The sequence below is a fragment of the Pelophylax lessonae genome (assembly GCF_965119305.1).
Source record: "Pelophylax lessonae genome assembly, chromosome: 1".
Classification (NCBI taxonomy): domain Eukaryota; kingdom Metazoa; phylum Chordata; class Amphibia; order Anura; family Ranidae; genus Pelophylax; species Pelophylax lessonae.
In genome coordinates, this window is record NC_138768.1 from 111406175 (window position 1) to 111428455 (window position 22281).

General features: G+C 44.2%; 1 protein-coding gene across 4 annotated transcripts in view; it reads left to right on the plus strand.

The window, feature by feature from the left end:
• KIF2A (kinesin family member 2A) overlaps positions 1-22281 on the plus strand; it is a 181947-nt gene that overhangs the window by 77479 nt on the left and 82187 nt on the right. For all 4 annotated transcript variants that reach the window (XM_082243440.1, XM_082243439.1, XM_082243442.1 and 1 more), the window contains exons 6-10: positions 3090-3190; positions 3292-3390; positions 4388-4442; positions 8436-8598; positions 15373-15463. In XM_082243440.1, coding sequence (XP_082099566.1) covers positions 3090-3190; positions 3292-3390; positions 4388-4442; positions 8436-8598; positions 15373-15463 — 509 coding nt within the window. The remainder of the gene's footprint in view (positions 1-3089; positions 3191-3291; positions 3391-4387; positions 4443-8435; positions 8599-15372; positions 15464-22281) is intronic.

The window sequence follows — 22281 nt, forward strand, 5'->3', positions numbered from 1 at the left end:
TTCATGCAGAGTCTCCTCAGACCTTGCTACAAAACATAGAAATTACTATGATTTCTTTACAGGAATTCGGGTGGCTGGTGAACCAGCAAAAGTCATTTCTGGTTCCCACCCAGAGGCTCGAATATCTGGGTCTAATTCTAGACACAGTCAGGACAAGAGTTTTTCTTCCGGTAGGGAAACTCCGAAAGATTCAATCAGCAGTCCAGTTGTTACTGTCCAACAGCTGGTCTTCCCTTCGGACTTGCATGAGGGTTCTGGGGTTGATGGTGGCTTCGTTCGAAGCAGTCCCATTTGCCCAGTCCCATACCCGAATTCTTCAGCAAGAGATTCTTCTCAGATGGAATCGGAATCCGGAATCCCTGGACAATCAGATCCGATTGAGCAAACAGACCAGAGAGTCTCTGGTCTGGTGGCTTCGGTCTCCGATGCTCAGCCAGGGAAAGTCATTTCTGCCAATATATTGGACGATAGTGACCACGGATGCCAGTCTATCCGGATGGGGAGGAATTCTCGGTCAGTTATCTGTCCAGGGACTTTGGTCCCCGGAAGAATCCAGGTTACCGATAAATGTATTGGAACTGAGAGCGATCAGACTTTGTCTGATTCACTGGACCGAGCAGCTCCAGGGCAGCCCGGTTCGGATCCAGTCGGACAATGCCACGGCCGTGGCTTATGTCAATCACCAGGGGGGCACCAAGAGTGTCCGAGCGGCCAAAGAAGTGGCTTGCATTCTTCGCTGGGCGGAACGATTTGTTCCAGCAATCTCTGCGGTGTTCATTCCGGGGGTGGAGAATTGGCAGGCAGATTATCTCAGCCGTCAGACTCTGGATCAGGGGGAATGGTCCCTCCATCCAGACGTTTTCCACCAGTTGTGCCTACGGTGGGGCACCCCGGATGTGGATCTGTTGGCATCACGATTCAACAGGAAAGTTCAGAGATTCGTGGCTCGCTCCCGCGATCCTCTAGCAGAAACCGCAGACGCACTGATCGCCCCGTGGGGGCAATACCAGCTAATGTATGCCTTCCCTCCTCTCGCGTTACTGCCAAGACTTCTTCGCAGGATAGAGGAGGAAGGAATTCCAGTAATTCTGGTAGCTCCGGACTGGCCTCGTCGAGCTTGGTACGCCGACGTGGTCAGACTGGTGGCGGACGTCCCGTGGAGACTTCCTCTCAGGGAGGACCTACTGTCTCAGGGACCGATCTTCCATCCTGCTTTACGATCGCTGGCTTTAACGGCCTGGCTATTGAGACCCAGGTGCTGAAGGACAAGGGATTGTCAGCTTCAGTTATTCCTACTCTAGTTGAAGCAAGGAAAGCGACTTCCAGAAAGATTTATCATCGCACATGGAAGTCCTACATTGCATGGTGTGAACCTTTGGGGTTCCGTCCTCGGTCTTATTCGATTAATCGAATATTAGCTTTTCTGCAACAAGGGGTTGAGCAGAAACTGGCCTTGAGTACTATCAAGGGTCAGGTCTCAGCATTAGCTATCTTCTTTCAGAAGCCTTTGGCTACTCATTCCTTGGTGCGGAATTTCATCCAGGGGGTGCGACATCTGGCTCCGCCAGTGCACGCGCCGTTACCCCCCTGGGATCTTAATTTAGTGTTGTCGGTTCTTCAGAAACCTCCCTTTGAAGATATTAGGGAGATTCCTCTACCTACGTTGTCCCAGAAGGTGGCCTTCTTGGTGGCTATTACTTCTGCACGCAGGGTGTCAGAACTGGCCGCATTATCTTGTCGTTCACCATATCTGGTGGTTCATAGAGATAAGGTGGTTCTTCGTCCGAATCCATCCTTCCTACCAAAAGTGGTTTCAGAATTTCATCTGAATGAAGAAATTGTGTTACCTTCCCTGTGTCCTAAGCCCAGTCATCCGCGAGAGTTTGCTTTACACTCCTTGGATGGGGTCCGGGCGATCAGGGTATACTTGAAAACGACAGACTCGTTTCGCAAGACGGATTCACTTTTTGTGATCCCAGATGGACCCAAAAAGGGGTTGCCTGCATCTGCCGCGACCATTTCCAGATGGATCAGACAGACGGTAGTACAGGCTTATTCTATTAAGGGTCGGGAGCCCCCGTTCCCTGTTAAGGCGCACTCCACTCGGGCACTTAGTGCGTCATGGGCCTTTCGCCATCAGGCGTCAGTGGTCCAGGTGTGCAAGGCGGCTACCTGGTCGTCGGTGCATACCTTTACTAAACTTTATAAAGTTGATGTAATGGCATCGTCTGATGCCTCGTTTGGCCGCAAGGTTTTGCAGGCCGCAATTTGAGGAGACCAGTGGTCTACCTCGAGGGTTTTTTCCGTTGGAAAATTTTTCTTTAATCTCATTCTTTGTTTATAATGAGCCTTTAAAACTTCTAGTTTGGCACCGGTTGGGCCTTCTAGATTGGATTTGATTTTGTCAATCCCACCCCTCATTTGTGGCACTGCTTCTGGATGTCCCAGCTCTTGAGAATCAAGAAGACTACGTCTGTCAATGAGCGATAGAGAAAAATGGATTTTTGTAAGATCTTACCGTAAAATCCTTTTCTCTTAAGCTCATTGACAGACGTAGTACCCGCCCCTCTATCATTGAGTTGGGTTGGGTTAAATTCTCTGTTACTGCTTTAGAACAGAACTGATTCCCTGTAGCAGAGAGAGGGAGGATATACCCTCAGGGACTGCCCCTAAGGTGGAGCCAGAACGTTTTGTCTTTCTGCCTAGTCCTACTCCTGCGGAGACAACATAACCCAGCTCTTGAGAATCAAGAAGACTACGTCTGTCAATGAGCTTAAGAGAAAAGGATTTTACGGTAAGATCTTACAAAAATCAATTTTTTTCAGATCTCAAAATGCAGTTTTATATGCATACCCTACCCACTCTACTTTTTAAAATTTACTGGATTACATTGTTGGTGTTATCAGGGGCGAGGTCTGAAGAGATTCTGTGCCATGGATGGAAAAGTGGGCCAGGGCAAAAAAGCAGCTGCAGAATGTAACAATTGCGTTCTTTAGCATTCACAACTAACTTATCTTTGTTTGAAGAATACAGTTCCATAGTCTAGTTTTACTTTACCATTCACACTTTTTATCTCTCTTCCCAACAAGCAAGGAGAAAATCCAACTGTGTGAAAGAAGTGGAGAAGTTGCAGGAGAAAAGAGAGAGAAGACGGTTGCAGCAGCAAGAACTCAGAGAGAAGAGGGCTCAGGTGTGTGAGACTTATTCTCATTGTGACCTCTGATTTATGTGTCTTAAACCTCACGTTTTAAAGTATTAATTTTTTTTGTCATGTGTTTCTCCATATTTTAGGAAGTTGATGCCACAAACTTTCCAAACTATGAAATTATGTGTATGATAAAAGATTTTAGAGGAAGTTTGGATTACCGGCCTTTAACTACAGCAGATCCTGTAAGTTGTAACCATTTGCCTTTTACATTCTCTTCCTTGAAGTTATGTAAAAAAGATTATTTCAAATGTAACGCGGTACTAAAGGAAGGCAATACCTTTCCTCCAACGGTCCTGTCCCCTGCCGGCACCAGCATCTTCTCCTGTGTGCCAGTTGTCGGCCATCTTCATTGGCCGCTGCGGGATGACTTCACGCATTCGCAGCTCTGTTTACATGCAAGGGATTGCTGGGAGCAGGTAAGGTGAATATTATTGCAGAAGAGATATTGCATGTCACTTCTGTAATAAAAACCTGCAGGTTCCCAGTAAATAAGTGGAAAATTTAGTGCCACTTTTGCCAGGGACTGGGGGTTTATTATTAAAAGCATGACCCCACTATTGTGATTATTTCTCACATTTATAGTGAACAGTTCTTGTAACACAACTGCAGACACATTGAGGTGCCTGCAAGTACTGATGGAAATATTCATATCAATTTCTATGCCCTTGGGAAACCTTTGGTCCTGGGCAAACTCTGTGCACAGTGTGTCCACTTTTGCCCAGCCTGACCAGCTCCCAGAACTAAGCTTTTCCCCAAAGCTGTGTGTGACAGCGATGACTATAATGAGTAAAATGCACATCTCTAGACATAATGCTGACTCTCTTTGGAGTGTTCTTCTTGCCTTTTCTTAAATGCCCTAAGATAACCACACTTCAGAGATGTACATCAGTCGTTCGATATTATTTAAAAGCATTCATTCTGTGTTCATGTAGGCACTCTGATTAACAAGGGGATGATTCAAAATGGCAACCAATGAATATTTGAAGAGCAACCAAATGCCTATAACTATGCCCTTCCCCTGCTTAATTATCTTGAGTTTCTCAAACCGGTCATATTGCTTGCAGATATTTGGCCACTATGTTGTAAATTAGTTTTCTCAAATATACTTTACCATTGTAAAAATTACTTCAGCGAATTGATCGGTTAAATGAAGATTTTTCATGCTTGTATTTCTTATAGATTGATGAGCATCGGATATGTGTTTGCGTAAGGAAACGTCCACTAAATAAGAAAGGTAAGGGACAAGCGTAATATGAACAAACAAGTATATTGCTCACTGAGAACTAAAGCATCCCATAGATTATGCAATTCTATTTTCTTCCACCACAAGTGGAAGGAAAGAACATTGCTCAACTCCCCCATGCACATAACAGTGTTGATGGGGAAATTCCTTCCGCAGCTATATTGTATTCTGCCCAGTGGGGAGCTTTCAATGCTGGCAGAACAGGAGTACTCCTAGCGCTATAGCCTCTGGCAGTGATCGCATGAAATAAATCCAACAGGCTGGTTGTACTGAAGTCGATCGATGGACCGTCTTCAATACAACCAGCCTGTCCATAAATGGACTGAATCTCGGCCGGATCAGCAGAGATTCGATCCATCTATGGCTAGCTTTACTTTTGCAGTCTGCACTGGAAAAATAGCAGGAATCTGATTCCATGAAACTTAAGTTCTGTATAGAATATTACCACTAGAACCTACTGAACAGATGAATCTTCTGTATTAAGCCTGGTTTAAACTCAAACTGTAAACATAAAGGAATTTACATTGTTTACACCACATCTTGTCTGTGCTAATTTTCTGTCTTGGGTCAGAGGGAAAGGGACATTTCCTGGGGGTTAGGTTTGGGAAATTTGTAACAAAAGCAAGGGTTTTGTCTAGAGTTATACTTTGGGCTCGGTTCGCACTGCTGTAACAGCAAAGTCGTATGATTTTGTCTGCGACTTGGATGTGATTTCGGAGCCTGTACAGGGGCTGAAATCACAAAGTATGACCAAAGTAGTGCAGGAATATTTTCTAAAGTCAGAGTGACTTGTGTAGTATCAGTTAAGACGGCTCTCATAGGGAAACATTGATTTTGAAATGTCATGCGACTTGGGGTCTCACAAGTCAGATCCCATGTCGCAGAAGTGTGATCTGGGCCAAATAAATTGTGTAGGGATTTTATTTTTGAAGTGTGTTTTTTTTTTTTTTTTTTTTTTCCTTGTGTTGGCTTGCTTGATAACCTTCCTACAGTTTAACCTATTTCTAAACACAAAAACGAAAATGCTATGTATTGCAGTTTACTAGTCTTTCGATGTGAAAGCGCATTTGTTTTCCTTTTTCTTTGGCTATGTACATTTTCTGCAAGTATACAAAAAAAACATTCGTCCTGTTAGAAATCATGTGTGCTTGCAACGTCCCGTGGACTGTAGTGAAATCTCAGGCAATGTTGTAAGCTTTCTCCGCTATCTTCTGTAAACTACAAAGCAATTCCCTCTATAAAAGGGGAAGTTTTTAAGTCCTCATCATAAGAACAGCCTAGAGTGGCAGCACTGCTTTTTAAATAAATAAATATATTTATTGTGGAACATAGAAAATCTTTAACCTTGTGGTTATACTGGTGTCCTACAGGAGGAATGGACAAGGGGAAAACAAAAAACAGCAGGTCAGCCCAGGATAAGCCTTCTTGCTATCAGCATGCATTCGTTTTGTAGCAAAGCTGTACTGTTGCAGGCATGAGAGACTGCCACACAGCGGTGACATTACTATAGTCCAAGTTTGTTCCGTATTCCATGTGGAACTCCGTGCTTGAGAGTTACTTACAGGTTATATGTAATGGACTGAATTGCCAATTGCCTTCCTGGACACTGGGAAAAAAACATGGCATGCTGGTAGTAGACATTGTACTGATGTTTGAAGATATTCTATGGTAAGGGTAAAGTATAACTAAAAGAAACATTTTTCTCCTTTGTTCATTGATGGACACAGCTCCTGATATTCATAACCATTAGGTTATACCTTCCCCTACAGGAGTAGGACACAAGGCAGAAAATAATTCTGGCTACACCCATGGGCAGTCCCAGGAGGTATACTCCCTCTCTCTGCTATAGGCACATAGTTTTTTTCTGCCTAGTCAGGAGTAGGGACCTATTTCCTTGCTGGGATCTTTGGTCCTGGCAAAAATCTTTTATAGAAAATGTTTTTACTCCTGGATTTTTTCCTGTGAGATCTACCATCAACTGCTGGACTGGGCGACGGGTTGGATAATCTAGATCCAGTGGTCACCCCAGACTGGCCAGCGAGTGCGCACAGACTTCAGCCCTGTGCTAGGTCAGGACACAACATAGCCCCACTGGACGGGGACTGGCCTGTGAGTTAAACGCCTCGCGAGGTCGCATACGACTGGGTCTTGGCCCGAGTCACAGCATTCCTCCTGGTCGTCAGACCCCAATTTCCATGGAGAGGGGTTCTGTCTGGAGCGATGCCCGCCTGGTTCCTCGTATGGTGCGTACCTGTCCCCCCCTCTCCCCCTGGAGGGTTTTGGGGTGGATGTGGGCTACTCCGTGGGACGGTCGGACCTCCGGGTTTCCCTCCTTCCCTCAGGCACCCCTCGCCAAGTCTCTCATCTTGCCCCCCCCCCCCCCCTCCATGCTTGGGCTATTTGGGTGGTCTGGCCACTTTGCTGGGATTAGGGCAGGGCACTTTACTGCAATGGGGGGTGGGGGGTGTGCCTCCAGTGACCAGGCGATCGATTGTGCAGCCCGTCCTGCCTGGATCTGTATTTGAGACCTGGATCCCTGTAAGCCTAGTGGTGCAGTCATTTTGTTTGTAGCCTGTGTTTCTATACACGGCGGCCATATTTGTGTAGTCCGGTGGCCATTTTCTTGTGGTTTGTCATTGGAAATAGCGGCGGCCATGACAGTGGAGCCCTGTGGGTGGCGATTTCGGCGGTGGGAGCCCCTCCTCATCCCCTGGTGCTGACTCCTGGATCATTTTACTTCCTAACGATGATCGCTTGGTGCTTTGTGCCTGGCGACTGGGTGGTGCTGCCAGCGTGGTGGGGGTTGTCCCTTAGCAGTGTTTTACACTTTTTATGGTGTCCCCCTGGTGACTCATGGAGTCTTTGGAGCACATTTCCCCACCTGATCCCCTCTCTGAGGCTGCGGAGCACTCCAAATCCCAACCATCCATGCATGCACTGACGGCGGTCCTGGAGTCCCTTGTATCCCGGGTGGAGGTGGTTTGCGGGCAAAGGGCTAGCAAAAAGTAACCCCTGCGTCATCTGTCTCATTAGATCTTGAATCTGATTTTGATAGTGAGGATGATTCCTCCACAGCTGGGACCGCGCATGAAAAGGCGCTGGTGGATGCACTGATTGTATCTGTGCGTGAGACCCTGAAGATGGACGCATGCTGAAGCTGCGACTGAGGCGCAGGTAACCTTTGGCACTCACAAGCCAGCCAAAGCGGCAAAGGGGTTGCCTTTCCCTGCCTATTTTGACAGAATTGTCGCTAAAGAATCGGGATGAACAAAGCGTCGCCGTGGGAACAGAATTAGCAGAATTATCTACACTTTGACATATTTATTTGGCAATTTCTCCAGATATGAGCCTAAGGGCTCTTTCAGACGGCCGCTCCGTGTGAGAGCTCCACTGCGGGACTTTTTTTTTTTTTTTTCATGGAGCGGATGACATTTCTGTCATCCGCTCCATGTGCCCGCATATCATCCCATCCGTTTGCGGATGATATGCGGACATAATGTAAGTATATGGCATTGTGGATGACGCCGCTGACATCCGATTTTTCCTTCCTTTCCGTTTTTTACACGGATGAAAAAATAGGGTTCTGTTCCGTTCCAAAAAATGGAAGAGAACTGAAAGGAGGAAAATCGAATGTCAGCGGATGGTATTCCGCTGACATCCGCAGTGCCATTCACTTACATTATGTCCGCAAATCATCCGCAAAAAAATAGGATGATTTGCGGACACACGGAGCGGCCTTGTGAAAGGGCCCTTAAAAGAGATGCATGTATCATTTTTGCTTGTGAATTTGTGAAGGAGCCATAAATCTAGTCATTATGGTGATGGTCTATACATGCAGGTGTCCAAATAAATACTTTATAGGTCAGTCTACTTGTTCATTCAAATTTGCTATTGTTTTAAAAAGTTTTCATTAAATGCGTTCTTAGTTTTATTTTTATTTTAGAAATGTTGCTTTTAAAATGTCATTGTATATTTGCATTTCAGAGAACACAATGAAAGACCTAGATGTCATCACAATTCCTAGTAAAGATGTAGTCATGGTGCATGAGCCCAAACAGAAGGTGGATCTCACTAGATATCTAGAAAACCAAACTTTTCGTTTTGACTATGCCTTTGATGAAACTGCACCAAATGAAATGGTCTACAGGTATGTAAATCATAATACCTACAGTGCTTTTTCTATTTATATGTTCAGAGATTTATGTTGAGAAAGGATCTTCAGTTTAGTGGGGTACATATAGTTTGCTGGAATCTACAAAAAACAAATGAAAATCTAGTGGTGAATAAAGGTTATTTTAATAGCCTTATTTCCCCTGTACAGGGCCCTTTCACATGACCGTTCTAATCAGGTCCGCCTGTCAGTTTTTCAGGTGGACCAGGTCAGACGATCCATTCACCCCCTATGGACCGGCTTATGGGCACAAGTCCATTTACAACCACCAACCTGCAATCATTTGATCTGGTCCACTAAAAACAAGAAGTGGATCCATTGTCCTTTGTGTAGGCTGATCAGAGGTAGTGGAGTGTAAATGGACAGCAGGGTTTGTTTACATCTGGTCTCCCGTAGAGCAGAACGGTCTCTGTACATGTCCAGTCTGCATAAACTAAGCAGACACAGACCTGCTATCTGCCTGTTCTGCTCTGATCAGCAGGGGATCTGTGAGCGGATCCCCTGCTGAACGGAACAGAGTCCGCCCCGTTCCACATCTGGAATAAATGGTCCAGTATTAGACACCTTATTGTACGAAGACTAAGGAGTTTTGAAGAAAGTTCCAAGGCATGCAACTAAATTAATAAAAAGTATAGTTAACGCTGTACTAGCAGATATGAATTAAACATAAATGCATATCTGTAATCATAAATACTACTTTAATTTTTTTTTTTTAAATTTACTTAGGTTTTAATTTCATTGCTATTTGGGATTCTTTCAGACAGGATGCTTACTGTCCTCTAAAAAGTGATCCACAGTGGATCATTTTTCAGAGGGCGATTTAGCAATGGTTGGCAAGCGTTCAGGAGGCTATCCTGCTGCCTTCTGAATGTCGGATTTCTTTTTTAATTTAAAAAAAAAAAAAAAAAAGCTCTTCTATGCCCCTTGTGGAGACTCTTTCCTCATGCGTCTTTGACACAACAGGAAGTGTGGGAAATCTCCACAGCAGGGACATGGGCAGCAATATAAAATTTGTTAGCCTGAGGAACAGTTGGAATCGTTATTAAAATCTCTGCCGAAAACTTCAACTGATCTGTTTTAAGTTGTGGTTCAGCAGCTCTGCACTCCTATTAACTCATCAGAGACCATCAGGAAAGAGTTCAACCACATTTTCGTGGTACTGTGTGTTGCTGTTATTCTCTCCATGCCTCCTTTTCTTTCTGAGGACTTTGAATCCTATTCAGAACAGTGACACAATCAATGTTCGTTCTCTAATTATAGGGATTTGTAAAAATTCAGTATCTTTTTTTTTTTTTTTACTGTGAACATTCATATATTTGCTCTGTTTTGCTACGACTGACAATGCATGTTTTTAGGTTGCCCCAAGGGACAGCCACATCACTGTGCATGAGATCATAAAAACCCCATTTGCCATGTCTCTATAGTTAGTGACAGCTGTAGTCAAGATGAAGAGACTGGGAGACAGTACACCCAGCCATACAGTTGGGTCCATATATATTTGGACACAGGCACACTTTTCATACTTTTGGCTCTGTATGCCACCAGAATAAAATTAAAACAAAACAATCTAAAGCATTTGAAGTGCAGGCTTTCAGCTTTAATTCAAGGGGTTGAACATAAATATCAAGTACACATTTTAGGAACTGAAACCATTTTTATACATAGTCCCCCCCCCCCCATTTTCAGGGGCTCAAATGTAATTGGACAAATGAAAATAATCCTAAATGTTCATTTTTAATATTTTGTTAAAAATCTTTTACTGGTAATGACTGCCTGAAGTCTGGAACCCATGGACATTTCCAAAGACTGGGTTTCCCCCTTTCTGATGCTTTGCCAGGCTCTAACTGCTGTGATTGGCTCGGCCATTGCAGAACATTCCACTTCTTTTCCCTCTAAAGCTCCTGGGTTGCATTTGCAGTGTGTTTTGGTTCATTCTGCATCTGTACTGTGAAGCGCCGTCCAATCAACTTTGCTGCATATGGCTGAATCTGTAACTGTTGATTTGACCACTCCTAATGTTGCTACGATCTCTGATGGATGTTTCATTTTTGAAACCTTACAATGGCCAGTTTCACCTGCCTGGACAGCTCCTTTGAATGCATGATGTAGGTTCACAGCAATAGATTTCAAATGCAAACACCACACAAACAGCTCCAGGCATTTTACCTGCTTAACTGATGAAGAAATAACATAGTAGCCCACACCTGGCCATGAAACCGCTTTTGATTCAATTGTCCAATTACTTTTGGTCCCTTGAAAAAGGGGGGGGGGTGGCTATTCTTAAGAGCTGTACTTCTCAAAATTTTCCTCCGATTTGGATGTACATACCCTCAAATTAAACCTGAATGTGTGCACTTTTAGCCAATACCCTATATATAGGGAAGTGTTGCAGACCAATCAATTTTTAAATATTGATAAAAACACTCCAACCAAGTGTTCAATTAATGTGATAGTGCTCAGAATGATTAAAGTGTTTGCTGCAAATTTCTGGGTGTACCTCTAAAATATTCAATAAATTAAATAATTAATAAAACTTCATAAAACTCTCTTCAAAAAAAAAAAAAAAATATATATATATATATATATAAAAAAGTGCACCAGTGCTTAGAGTTAATCATATATATAAATAAATACTATCACTCTTATTAAAATAAATACATGTGGGTGAATAATAATTAAATCTCATATAGGTGACGGTAAAGTGCTCAGTGCTCAATAAATACACAGGTGAGTGAACTTATTATACAATCTTAGTATTCAGTCCTTAGAGTGCTTAGGTTGTACACAACTTGTTCTATTGATCGACTTGTGTACAACTAGCCTGTTGGAAAATTTGCTCTCTAACAGTAGCTGGCGGTGCTGATGAGTGTATTCTGCAGGGAAAGCGCCCCACTGTCAAAATACAAAGGCTCAGTGGGGGGATTCACCCACCCACATCTAGTGTGTGGATGGGGGAATCCAGTCATTTTCTTTCATTTAACCAGCAGATTGAACGAAAGAAAATGACCCATTTGTTGCCAGCCTAACACTGGTTCTTATCTTTTTTGATAACTGGCATTTTCCAGAAATCACCAGACTGTCTAGTCATAAGTGACTCACTCTTGTGATAATGCAGAGTTAATGAATTGTGAATGAACGTTTTGTATTATGCTGAAATAGGACTAATAAGAAAAATAAGAGTGCATGGACTGTAATCAGAATAGATATGAAGGCTTAGCAGTCACTGGTCAGGATAGGACTTTAAAGCAAGTTTCTGCTGGTAAACATAGTTTATCTTAAAAGCAAACACCCTCAAAAAAAAATGACTGCCAAGTCTGTGCTGCTTTGAACATCTCACCACTGTGACACGTGTCTTATGCTGGCCATACACTATACGAAAAATTGGCCGAAATTCTGTCATTTGGACAGTTCTTTCGTTTTTCAGCCTGTTAATGGGCACGAATCGGTAATCAGTTGTGATGTTTTTGAGCCAAAAAAACAGAGGACAAGTTTGGAAATTTTCTGCCAAATGAACGATGGGTTAATGATGGGTTAACGAAAGGTTAATGTGTTTCTCGTCCAAACTGTTTGCACTAGGTATATGTGAAAAAATTAACAAAAAACTGATTAATTTACTTCAATTGAACGATTTATCGGTCATTACATGTTGGCACAATCGTTTGTCATCACGACCGAGTGTTCGTTTTTCTAAAATTAGTTTGAACGGTTTTTCATATAGTCTATGGCAGGGGTTCTCAACTCTGGTCCTCAGGGCACACTAACAGGCCAGATTTTAAGTATTACCTTGGGGAGATGCAGACTAGAATACTGCAATCACTGAGCAACAAATGATATCACCTGTGATGCATTTCAGTTTTCTTGCAACCCTGGCCTGTTAGTGTGCCCTGAGGACCGGAGTTGAAAAACACTGGTCTATGGCCAGCATTAGTCAAGAGAATGAGTAGATGATTAGAACTGTTGATGTGTTATCTAGCATATTTTGCTGACGTAAAGTGATAACAGGTTTGTCTTCTAAAGCTGGCCATACACCAGTAGAATTTAATTTGTATAGAAATTCTGAAAACTCGTTTGTCAGAGCATTTGATCTTGCCATCATAGTCAACTAATTTTCATTGAAAAGCTTATAAAAAATGTCTTTTAGACCTGCTACTTTAATGGAATTCCAGTTATATTGGTTTTCTTTTTTCCCTAGCATATGCTCGGTAAGATATGTACAGTTTTTACCAAGTAAAAACGTTGTTTACAGTTAGAATTAAAATAAAAAAAACATTTTTGAGAAAACCAATCTGCTCCTTCGAGATCTCTTGTCATTACATTCGAGCATGATTCTCAATTTATTCGCAACTAACCATTAGAAAATTAAGCAAATGTTAAACTTTCAAATCCAATTTGACTGGTGTATGGCCAGCTTAGGTTAGTCATAACATCTAAAAATAAAGTCAATAAACCAATGCGCTACCAATAATTAACATGAGGATGGTATGTCTGAATAATGTGAATAGCAATAGCAGCCGATTTCTGTAGTGTCCCCACACACAATAAAACTGATATTAAGGAATCTAATCCGCGCTAAAGCAAAGAACATGTATATAAAGTGCTTAAATCTAGAAAAGTGTGAACAGGATCGCAGAGTCCCGGAATCTAGCAGTAAAGTAAATGTAGACTTCCTGTCTCGGCCGAAAACCAGAAGTGACGTCACCCGGCTCCCCCCGACGCGTTGCATCACAAAACACGTGACTTTCTCAAGGGTTAGCAACGCGCTTCAGCATCTTTGAGGTGAGCTGCCATTGCACTCACTGGTTGGTTTGGTGCTGGTTCACATTTGGGATCTTTGCACAGAAGTCACTATTATTACTGCAACTTCCTCTCTTTATATTCATGGACTTTTATATTTTAGCTTTATTGGTCACATGAAGTTTTGGGATTCTGCACAGAAGTCACTATTATTATTGCAATTCTGTCACTTTAAATGTATGCATTTTTTATATTTTTGCCTTATTGGTCACATGAAGTATATAGACTTTTTACACATATTCAATTTTTTTTCCCCTCATTTTCACTGTGTGGGTTTATATTATTTATTTTAGCATGTTTTGCACATCAATATTGCCTGCAAGTTTCTAGATCTAGGCACTTTATATACATTTTTATGCTCATATTTACTGTTTTTTGCTTTATCGCTGATTAAATTCCTTTATCAGTTGTAACATAATTTTCATGATTTTCGATTCCTGAGCTATTACTGCCACCACTCTGGATGTCATAGGTGATTGGTACTCTGTCCTCACACAGATTTGTGAATTCTACAGGAACAGATGTACGTGAGCTTGTTACACATCTGCTCCAGGAAAATATGTTCCAAAAAACTCTGGTCTTTTTTTAAAATGTACAACATGTAATTATCTAAGACAGGTTCATGTACGAAATATGAAAGCCCTAAGTTGACCAGGCTTGATCCTTCTAGGGACCTGTGGTAAGCTAATACAGGGCAAAGCAACAGTTTTCTTCTAAAGTGTACATTTTTGGATCGAATAGGGAAGGATAGGACCTTATGACAAATTCTCTTTGTGGTCCTTGTCCCTGCTGGGGGTTGTCACCAAGAGAGAAAAACATATGAAATATTAAACTGCCAAAAAAACAAGAGGATAAATGTTCTGGTGACAACTGTCTTAATTGGGAACTCCATTTAGTTTGGGAAGATTTCCTCTAAATTCCTGTTTATCCAAAACAGGAAGTGCAAAATCATTCTAACAGGACATAGACTTAAAAAAAAAAAATACCTAACAGGATTTTAACCCTTTCCCTACTCAAACAAAATGTTATGAGAACACATACACTTCAGGTCACTAACCTGGAATAAACATTCTGTTCCATGAGGTATCAGGAAACCTAATATGTACCGTATATGTATTCAAAGTCAGTGGCTCGCTAAGTAGTGAAGTGTGGAGAAGTATGATTGTCCCAGAGCTTGCAATATCTATTCTGCTGCTGTCAATCAAATCCTGTGAGGAGGTAGCGGGGGCTGGGCTGAGCCGCGCTATACGTCTATGGATACACACAGCCTGGCTCGGGAGCATGCCCAAACATGTGTCCCCATAGTACAAGCAGTAGAGGGGTGTATAGTTCCAGTGGGGGACCCCAGAAAGGAGGATGTTAGGGGCCTGCTTTGTGCAATACCATTACACAGAGCAAGCAAGTGTAACATGCTTGTTTTAAGAAGAAAAATAAGATGACGCCTTTACAACCGATTTGAGTCTGTAAGGTTCTGTTCACACTAAGTGTAGCCGGAACAAGTTCTTCTGCTTGATTTTCAAAGCGTGATTCTCATGCAGTTCTGCATGTTGCACATAAAGCAGCACATTCACCCAATGTGCATTTGTCTCCCAAAAGAAGCTCCTGCTCCTTATTGGAAGACAGGCTTCATACAATTTTAAAAGGCATGTTTTGCCGTGATTGCCATGCAACAATCATAGCAAATGTACACCATGCTTGAGGTGCTATTAAGAATAAATGGCAGCCAAACGCGCGTTGCTTGTTTTGCAGTGATTGCTGCTCAATATGGAATCGCGGGCAGAAACTCGGCAGTTATGCCTGCGATTCTAAATCTCGAAGTGTGAATGGAGCCTAAAGGATACTGGGCCTCCAATCCCAGTAATTACAGTGCTGTAAAATATGTGGAATAGAATCTGATATTTTCCCTCATTTATATTGATCTGTAAACATTTAATGTATCTGTTTTGTTTTTCATAGGTTTACTGCAAGACCTCTGGTAGAAACCATTTTTGAAAGGGGAATGGCCACTTGCTTTGCGTATGGGCAAACTGGAAGCGGTAAAACTCATGTAGGTTTTATTTCTAAAATATCAGGTTCTGTGATATGAACAATAAAAGAAAAGCAGATAGCCAGCGTTGTAGCCTGTTCTCTTTATTTTGGTGCTACAACCCCTTTTTGCAATAGGAAACTAGTGATTATGTATTTGAAATCTGCTGATCTCATATGCTTGGCCATAGGCAGATTTGCTGTTAAACAATTTGGTTCTAGTATATGATCTGTGATCAGAATAACAATGAGATAATAGTGTACTGGGAACAACCAATCAGATATGTGCTTTAATGTTGAATAATCATTAGAAAACTACTTCACGGCTCCAGTACTTATTTTGCAAAAATACCCAGGTAAAATATTTTACATTCCTGATCTAATATTTCCACTATTGTAAGTTGAAGAGGAAAATATCTGGACATGTTCGGTTTCTTTTTCTGTCCCATTTTTAGGATTTATACTACTAAATGTTAATCCATTGTATTGCTACCATTATATCCCTTATCTGTTGTATAGCGATACATATACACAAGCTCTTTGGAGGCAAGTGTTTGGCTTAATTTGGCTGTTTTGGGGCTTCATCTTCTGTTTGTTCTTTAAGTGTCACTAAAGGCAAAACTTTTTTTTTTTTTTTTGGAAAGGGTGGAGGTCCTTTTATGATTGGGAGGGAATGTGTGCGAGAGGCCTGTTTTGATTTGTCAGGGGCTGTGGCATGCTGTATGTCTACACAGTGCCCTGTACTTCTGAATGGCCAACCAAATAATGAAAAGTGTCCGCATTAACACAGATCAGCTTCTATGCTTTGTGTGGTCAGTTTAGAACAGGGACCCTCAAACTACGGCCCTCCAGCTGTTGCAGAACCACACATCCCATGAGGCGTTGTAAAACTCTTACATTCACAGACTTGACTAGGCATGATGGGAAGTGTAGTTCCTGAACAACTAGAGGGCCATAGTTTGAAGACTCCTGGTTTAGAACAAGGAAGACAGGTGACTGGCGGGTTCAAACAGATACTTCAGATGGAAGAAATACATGAAAATTATTTACAAAGATACACATGTAAAAAAACACCGAAAAAATATTTAGGTTAACACTCTCTTTAAAATGTTTTTGGTACACTGTAGTTGGGAATATGATATCATGAGGGGATTGCATTTTTGCCACACTGTATAAATATTGTTTGAAGTACAGTGTATATGAAATGTGTCACTGTTTTCTTGAGGAAGGGACCCTGCTTTGCCCCAAAACATCAGCATTAGCTTGTGATGCAATTTTTTCCCAGTAAAACAGTGAATCAAACATTTTTTTGGAGTCCTGGTGGCTTTTGCTTCTCTCCTAATACTGAGACTCCTAGATTATGCTGTCAAATAAAATGCACTGGCTATAATTTATCAACCTGTAGTGATACTTAAAATGGTTCTAAAGGCTCTGCTTTCTTTTGTTTTATAAAAAAAAAAAAAAAAAACTGTTATACTTACCTGCTCTGTGCAGTGGTCCTGAACCAATCTTTGCACCTTTTCTTCTGTGTCTGCCCCCATATCAAGTGCTAATGCTGGTATAGTTGTGTAAAACATTAAAAATAAGTGAGTTGAGGTGAGTATATCATGGGTTAAAGGCTGCTCTGTCCCTAAATATTATACAAAAACATGCATCACCCGTGGGACTTTAGAAGAAAAAAGTTTTTGTGTAAAAAGATTAAAATTTCATAGTGACATAAAATGTTCTGGTCTTTTGGTTAGACCACATCATATGCTGTTCTCCCATCAAGGGTTAGAGATAACATACAGAATACATCAGTGTGTGATGGTTTTGTCACCAGTATGGACCAGAAAATATACATCGTACATGGAAAGGTTTATTGATTGCCGCATATTATTCCCGATGCGTTTCAATTGTGAACAATCATCTTCAGGGGATATCAGGTGGACCTTACCTGAGTATACAAATAACAATAGAGCGTATATAGGCCTAATACATATACAAAGTTAAGGACAAACTTTTGGCCAAAACAACTCACATAAGCAGACCAGATTAATAAGGCATGAAGTCACTGCAGCCTATCTCAAATGGATCCCAAATCAATGGAATGGAGCCATGGTCCTAACAATGGGTTTGGGGGGGGAGGAGGGCAACCATGTGGATCAGGCTCAAAGTGAGCATTTAAATCACCCAGCAATCTATAGACATATCCTACATGTGGATCAGTATGATTTTAAACCGTTTTGCCTCCAGAAACCTAATATTTTAAAGGTTTCAAAAACCATAAAGATGTATGCATGTGTATACAGTGCTCAGTATAAATGAGTACACCCTAACAGATTTGTCAGAAAACCTTTACTTTCCTTTTTAGAATCAACATTTTCTATGGGACACTAAACTACAAAATACTCTCACAAATGCGGGCCATTGAGGGCAACCAAGATTTGGTTATTTGCGTGCACACAGTATTTTGCCTAGCAAATTCATTCAAGCCCATGTTGTAAAAATGAATACACCTCAATGAAAGTCTTAGGAGCAAAGCTTCATTTTAGACAACAAAATCCTAACTAACAAGAACTCCAGTCTAGCTATTCATTAACCACTTACAGACCGCCCGCCACAGTTTTACGTTGGTACTTTATACCGGGGTTATGGCAGCAGATAGCTGCCATAACCCGATATTTTTTTAAACGGCGGGTGGTTCGCTTTAACATAAGGGTGGTCCCAGTGGCAGATTCCCCAACCCCGCTGCTTCCCCGTCGTTTCCCCTGCTTACCAGACCCGTCGGTAGCAGGAATAAACGTTCAGATCCGCTGTCCCCTCAGGCACAAAGTCAAGTGAGGGCAAGATGGCCCTCACTCGACTCTATGGCCTTGGAGGACGGGAGCGAATTCATACATTGCTTCCTAGCAACGGATTTAAATCATGGAAAAAAAAAGACTTTTCTCTTACGTCCTCCGACAGTCGCTGCCTCCTCTAAGTCATCACTGTTGGGTATTGTCCTCTGCTCCGCAGGAGTAGCTAGGCATATAGACTTAGTTAAAAACAAAAGGCATTTGCATATACACACCCATGGGGGCTGTCCCATCTGGTCAATACCCCCCTGCAGTGACCACTCCCAACTCAGTTTTAATCTGCCTAGCGTCAGTAGTAGTTAGGCTTCCCTGTGCTTGGGCTACAGTCTCAGCCTATCTCATTTTTTCTTTGATTTTCTTTGAAAATGTCAGTTTTTTCTTACTTTACCAGCTGTTTATTTTGTCAGCTTTAGTTTTAGTCGACTCTTCGGAAGAAGATGGATCATGCGGTGCTGGGATTCGGACTGGCCGCCCTGGTTCTCCAGGGCAGAGGGTCAGATGGACCCCCAGCCTGCCATCGAGCGTTCCGCTATGGTTCGCCCTGGCACTATGAACGACCCATTCCTGTTCGCAGCAGGGATGCAGCCGTGAGGTGGCTACCTCACTGGACACATCTGCAATTCAGCAGTGCAATGTCCCTGGCAAACGGCATTCCCTGTCAGATGAGGACAGCAGCTTTCAGTTCGGAGAGGCTCCCCACGCCATCTGGTACAGGTAAATACTTCTGTGTGGGGCCTCTGTCTGGGGTGGCAGTCTGTTTTGCTGTGTGTTCTCCATGTCTGTGCCTGGGTGACTTCCTGATGCGGTCCCTGCGGGGATCGCTTGTACATGCGCTGCGGCGCTGTGTGGATTTGGGGGTCCCCTTCCCTGTGTCTCTTCGGTGTTTGGGGGTGCAGACTGTTTATGTGGCCGCAGCGGGGTGAAACCGCGCGGTCCGCCATGTTTAACTATGGGCAGGCATGTAGGCTTCACTATGGGCTATGCTACATGCTGTTTTGGCGCCAATCGCCGCCATTTTGCGGTAGACGAATGATCGATTCGGCCGCATGTTCGGCTGCCATTTTGGCGGAGCCTCCTGTGCTTTCCTATGGGGCAGCCATTTTCCCTGGGTCATGCAGCCTATAAGTTCAGCCTACTTTAGCAGCACTTCCTTTTTCTCTGAAGAAGGACATCGGTGGCAACACTCTGCGGGGCTCTGCAGGTTATTGCTCTCAATATCTCTCTGTATTATCGCTTCTGGCTCAGTTTTTTTCTTCTCCTGTTTGGGGGTCCTTTTGTCACTGTAGCCGTAGCGGTGGGCTGCGCACTCCGCAGCGCTCTTAAAGGGACAGTACTTAATTCTTGCACTGTTATTTTTTCTCACTTTGAGCAATGGATTCTCAGGACAGCAAATTCCCCCCAGCCTTGGTGGGTGCCCCCAGTTCTCCTGTGGCCCCTCTGAGACCTGATTTGGCCGCTGTAGTGGCGACTTTGGTGTCAAATATGGAAATGCTGATGGCTGAACGTGCTGCTCGTAAGAGGCCCAGATTGTCTCTCTCCTCTGATTCAGAGGGTGATATGGCTGCTGCTGCTGCGAGTGTGCCCTTTTCAGGGTCCCGCTCATCCTTGGACCCGCTGGGGTCTGAGGGGGAGGCAGAGGTGGAGGGGGTTGATACCTCCTCCCCGGGGTCGCCTGAAGAGCAGGCGACCATGGATGAATTAATTGTTTCTGTGAAGGAAACTTTACATTTGGAGGATGAGCCCTGTCCTCCGGGCGTTGTGTCCTCATTTGGGACGCACAGGACCCGCAAGTCGGTGCAGGTTTATCCCTGCCCCGATGAGATTCATTACACTGTTAATGAAATGTGGCGCACGTTAAAACGTCCATTCGTGGTGCCTAGTCGGTTCAAATTGCTTTATCCTTTTGCACCGGCTACGGAATCGCGATGGTGTGTGCCTCCACAGGTGGATCACACAGTTGCTGTGTTAAACAAGGCTACCTTGGTTCCCATGGAGGATTCTCCGGTTTTCCGGGATCCCACGGACCGGCGGTTGGAGTCTTTAGCCCGCCATTCCTATACGGTGGCGGGCTCACTGCTCAAACCCATTTTTGCGTCTGTGCTGGTGGCTCAGGCGGTTGCTGATTGGACTAAGATGCTTAGGAGCAACCTCGTGTCTGATGCTGTTCCGCCTGCCCGGCTGGAAATGGTGGATCAAATCCACCAAGAAATCATGTATCTGTGTGATGCGGCCTTAAATGAGGCCCCCTTAGTGGCACGCCTGTCTAGTGTCTCGGTACTTAACCGGCGACTGATATGGCTGAAGAGCTGGTCAGCTGACCAGTCCTCGCGGAAAACGGTTGCTGATTTTCCCTATGTTGGCTCTCGCCTTTTTGGCGAGGCATTGGATACCCTGGTGAAAGGCGTCACGGGGGGCAAGAGCACCATGCTGCCCCAGAACCCGAAGCACAAGTCCTTTCGAGGCAAGCGGGGTTCTGCGCCTAGATCCAATCAAGGGTCCTTTCGGAACCAATCCAAGGGCAAGCCCTTCAAGGCCCAGGGGGGCCAGAAGAAGCCCTGGGCGGGTAAGTCAGGCAATGCCGGCGCGGCGAGTCAGTCCGCCTCTGCCTGAAACGGCGCCCTCACCCGTTTCTGGGGTGGGGGGACGTTTGCGCGGTTTCCACCGACGTTGCTCCAGATATCGGACAAGTGGGTTCAGGAAATCGTTCAATCGGGATACAAGATCGAATTTCTTTCCCGGCCAGCGGACAGATTCTTCCCCTCAAATCTTCATTTGCCTCCGGGGCACCTGCAGGACCTGCACCGAGCAGTTCAGGACCTTCTTGCTCAGGGGGTGATCGTCCCAGTGCTTCATCGGGACAGGTTTCGGGGCTTTTATTCAAATCTGTTCACTGTGCCCAGAAAGGAGGGCAAAGTGCGTCCTATTCTGGACCTGAAAGCGCTGAACCGCTTTTTGCGCGTTCAGAAACTCCGTATGGAGTCTCTCCGCTTGGTGGTGGCTTCCCTGAGCCCAGGAGAATTCCTGGCCTCGATAGATCTCAAGGATGCGTACCTGCACATCCCCATTTTCGAGGGTCATCAGCGGTACCTTCGGTTTGCAATTGCGGAGGACCACTACCAATTTGTGGCGTTACCTTTCGGTCTCGCTTCGGCTCCAAGGGTTTTTACCAAAGTGTTGGCGCCGGTTCTGGGCCTGCTGAGGGCTCAGGGCATTGCGGTCTTGGGGTATCTGGACGATCTCCTCCTAAGATCGAGTGTCAGCCAGGACCTTGTGCGCGATATGTCCACCACGGTACAGACGCTCCGGGAGTTCGGATGGACCATCAACGTTCAAAAATCGACGTTGTCTCCTTCGGTTCGTCTTCCCTATCTGGGAATGACTCTGGACTCTGCTCAGGCAAAGATGTTCTTACCGGAGGAAAAGCTCCGGACGTTGCAAGACGAGATCAGGTCCCTCAGGGACAAACCGTCCTAGTCATTCAGGACCTGTATGCGGGGTCTGGGGTTAATGGTGTCGGCCTTCGAGGCGATACCCTTTGCTCAGTTTCACACGCGGGCTCTCCAAGCAAAGATCCTGGCCAAGTGGGACAGACTGCCTCAGTCCCTGGATCTGAGTGTCTCCTTGAGTCGTCAGACCAGATTGGCTCTTCTGTGGTGGCTCCAGTCGGTGGCGGAGGGCAAGTCCTTCCGTCCGTTGGTGTGGACAGTGATTTCCACGGATGCCAGCCTGTCAGGCTGGGGTGGGGTCCTGGGCAACCTGTCTGCCCAGGGCACTTGGTCGGAGGAGGAATCTTCCCTCCCGATAAATGTGCTGGAATTGCGAGCGATAAACTCTGTCTCTTCCAGTGGTCGGACCTTCTTCGGGGTCGTCCTGTCCGGGTACAGATGGACAATGCAACCGCGGTGGCTTACATCAACCACCAAGGGGGCACCAGGAGTGCTCGGGCGGCCCGGGAGGTGACCGACATTCTGTCTTGGGCCGAGACTCATGTCCCGGCAATCTC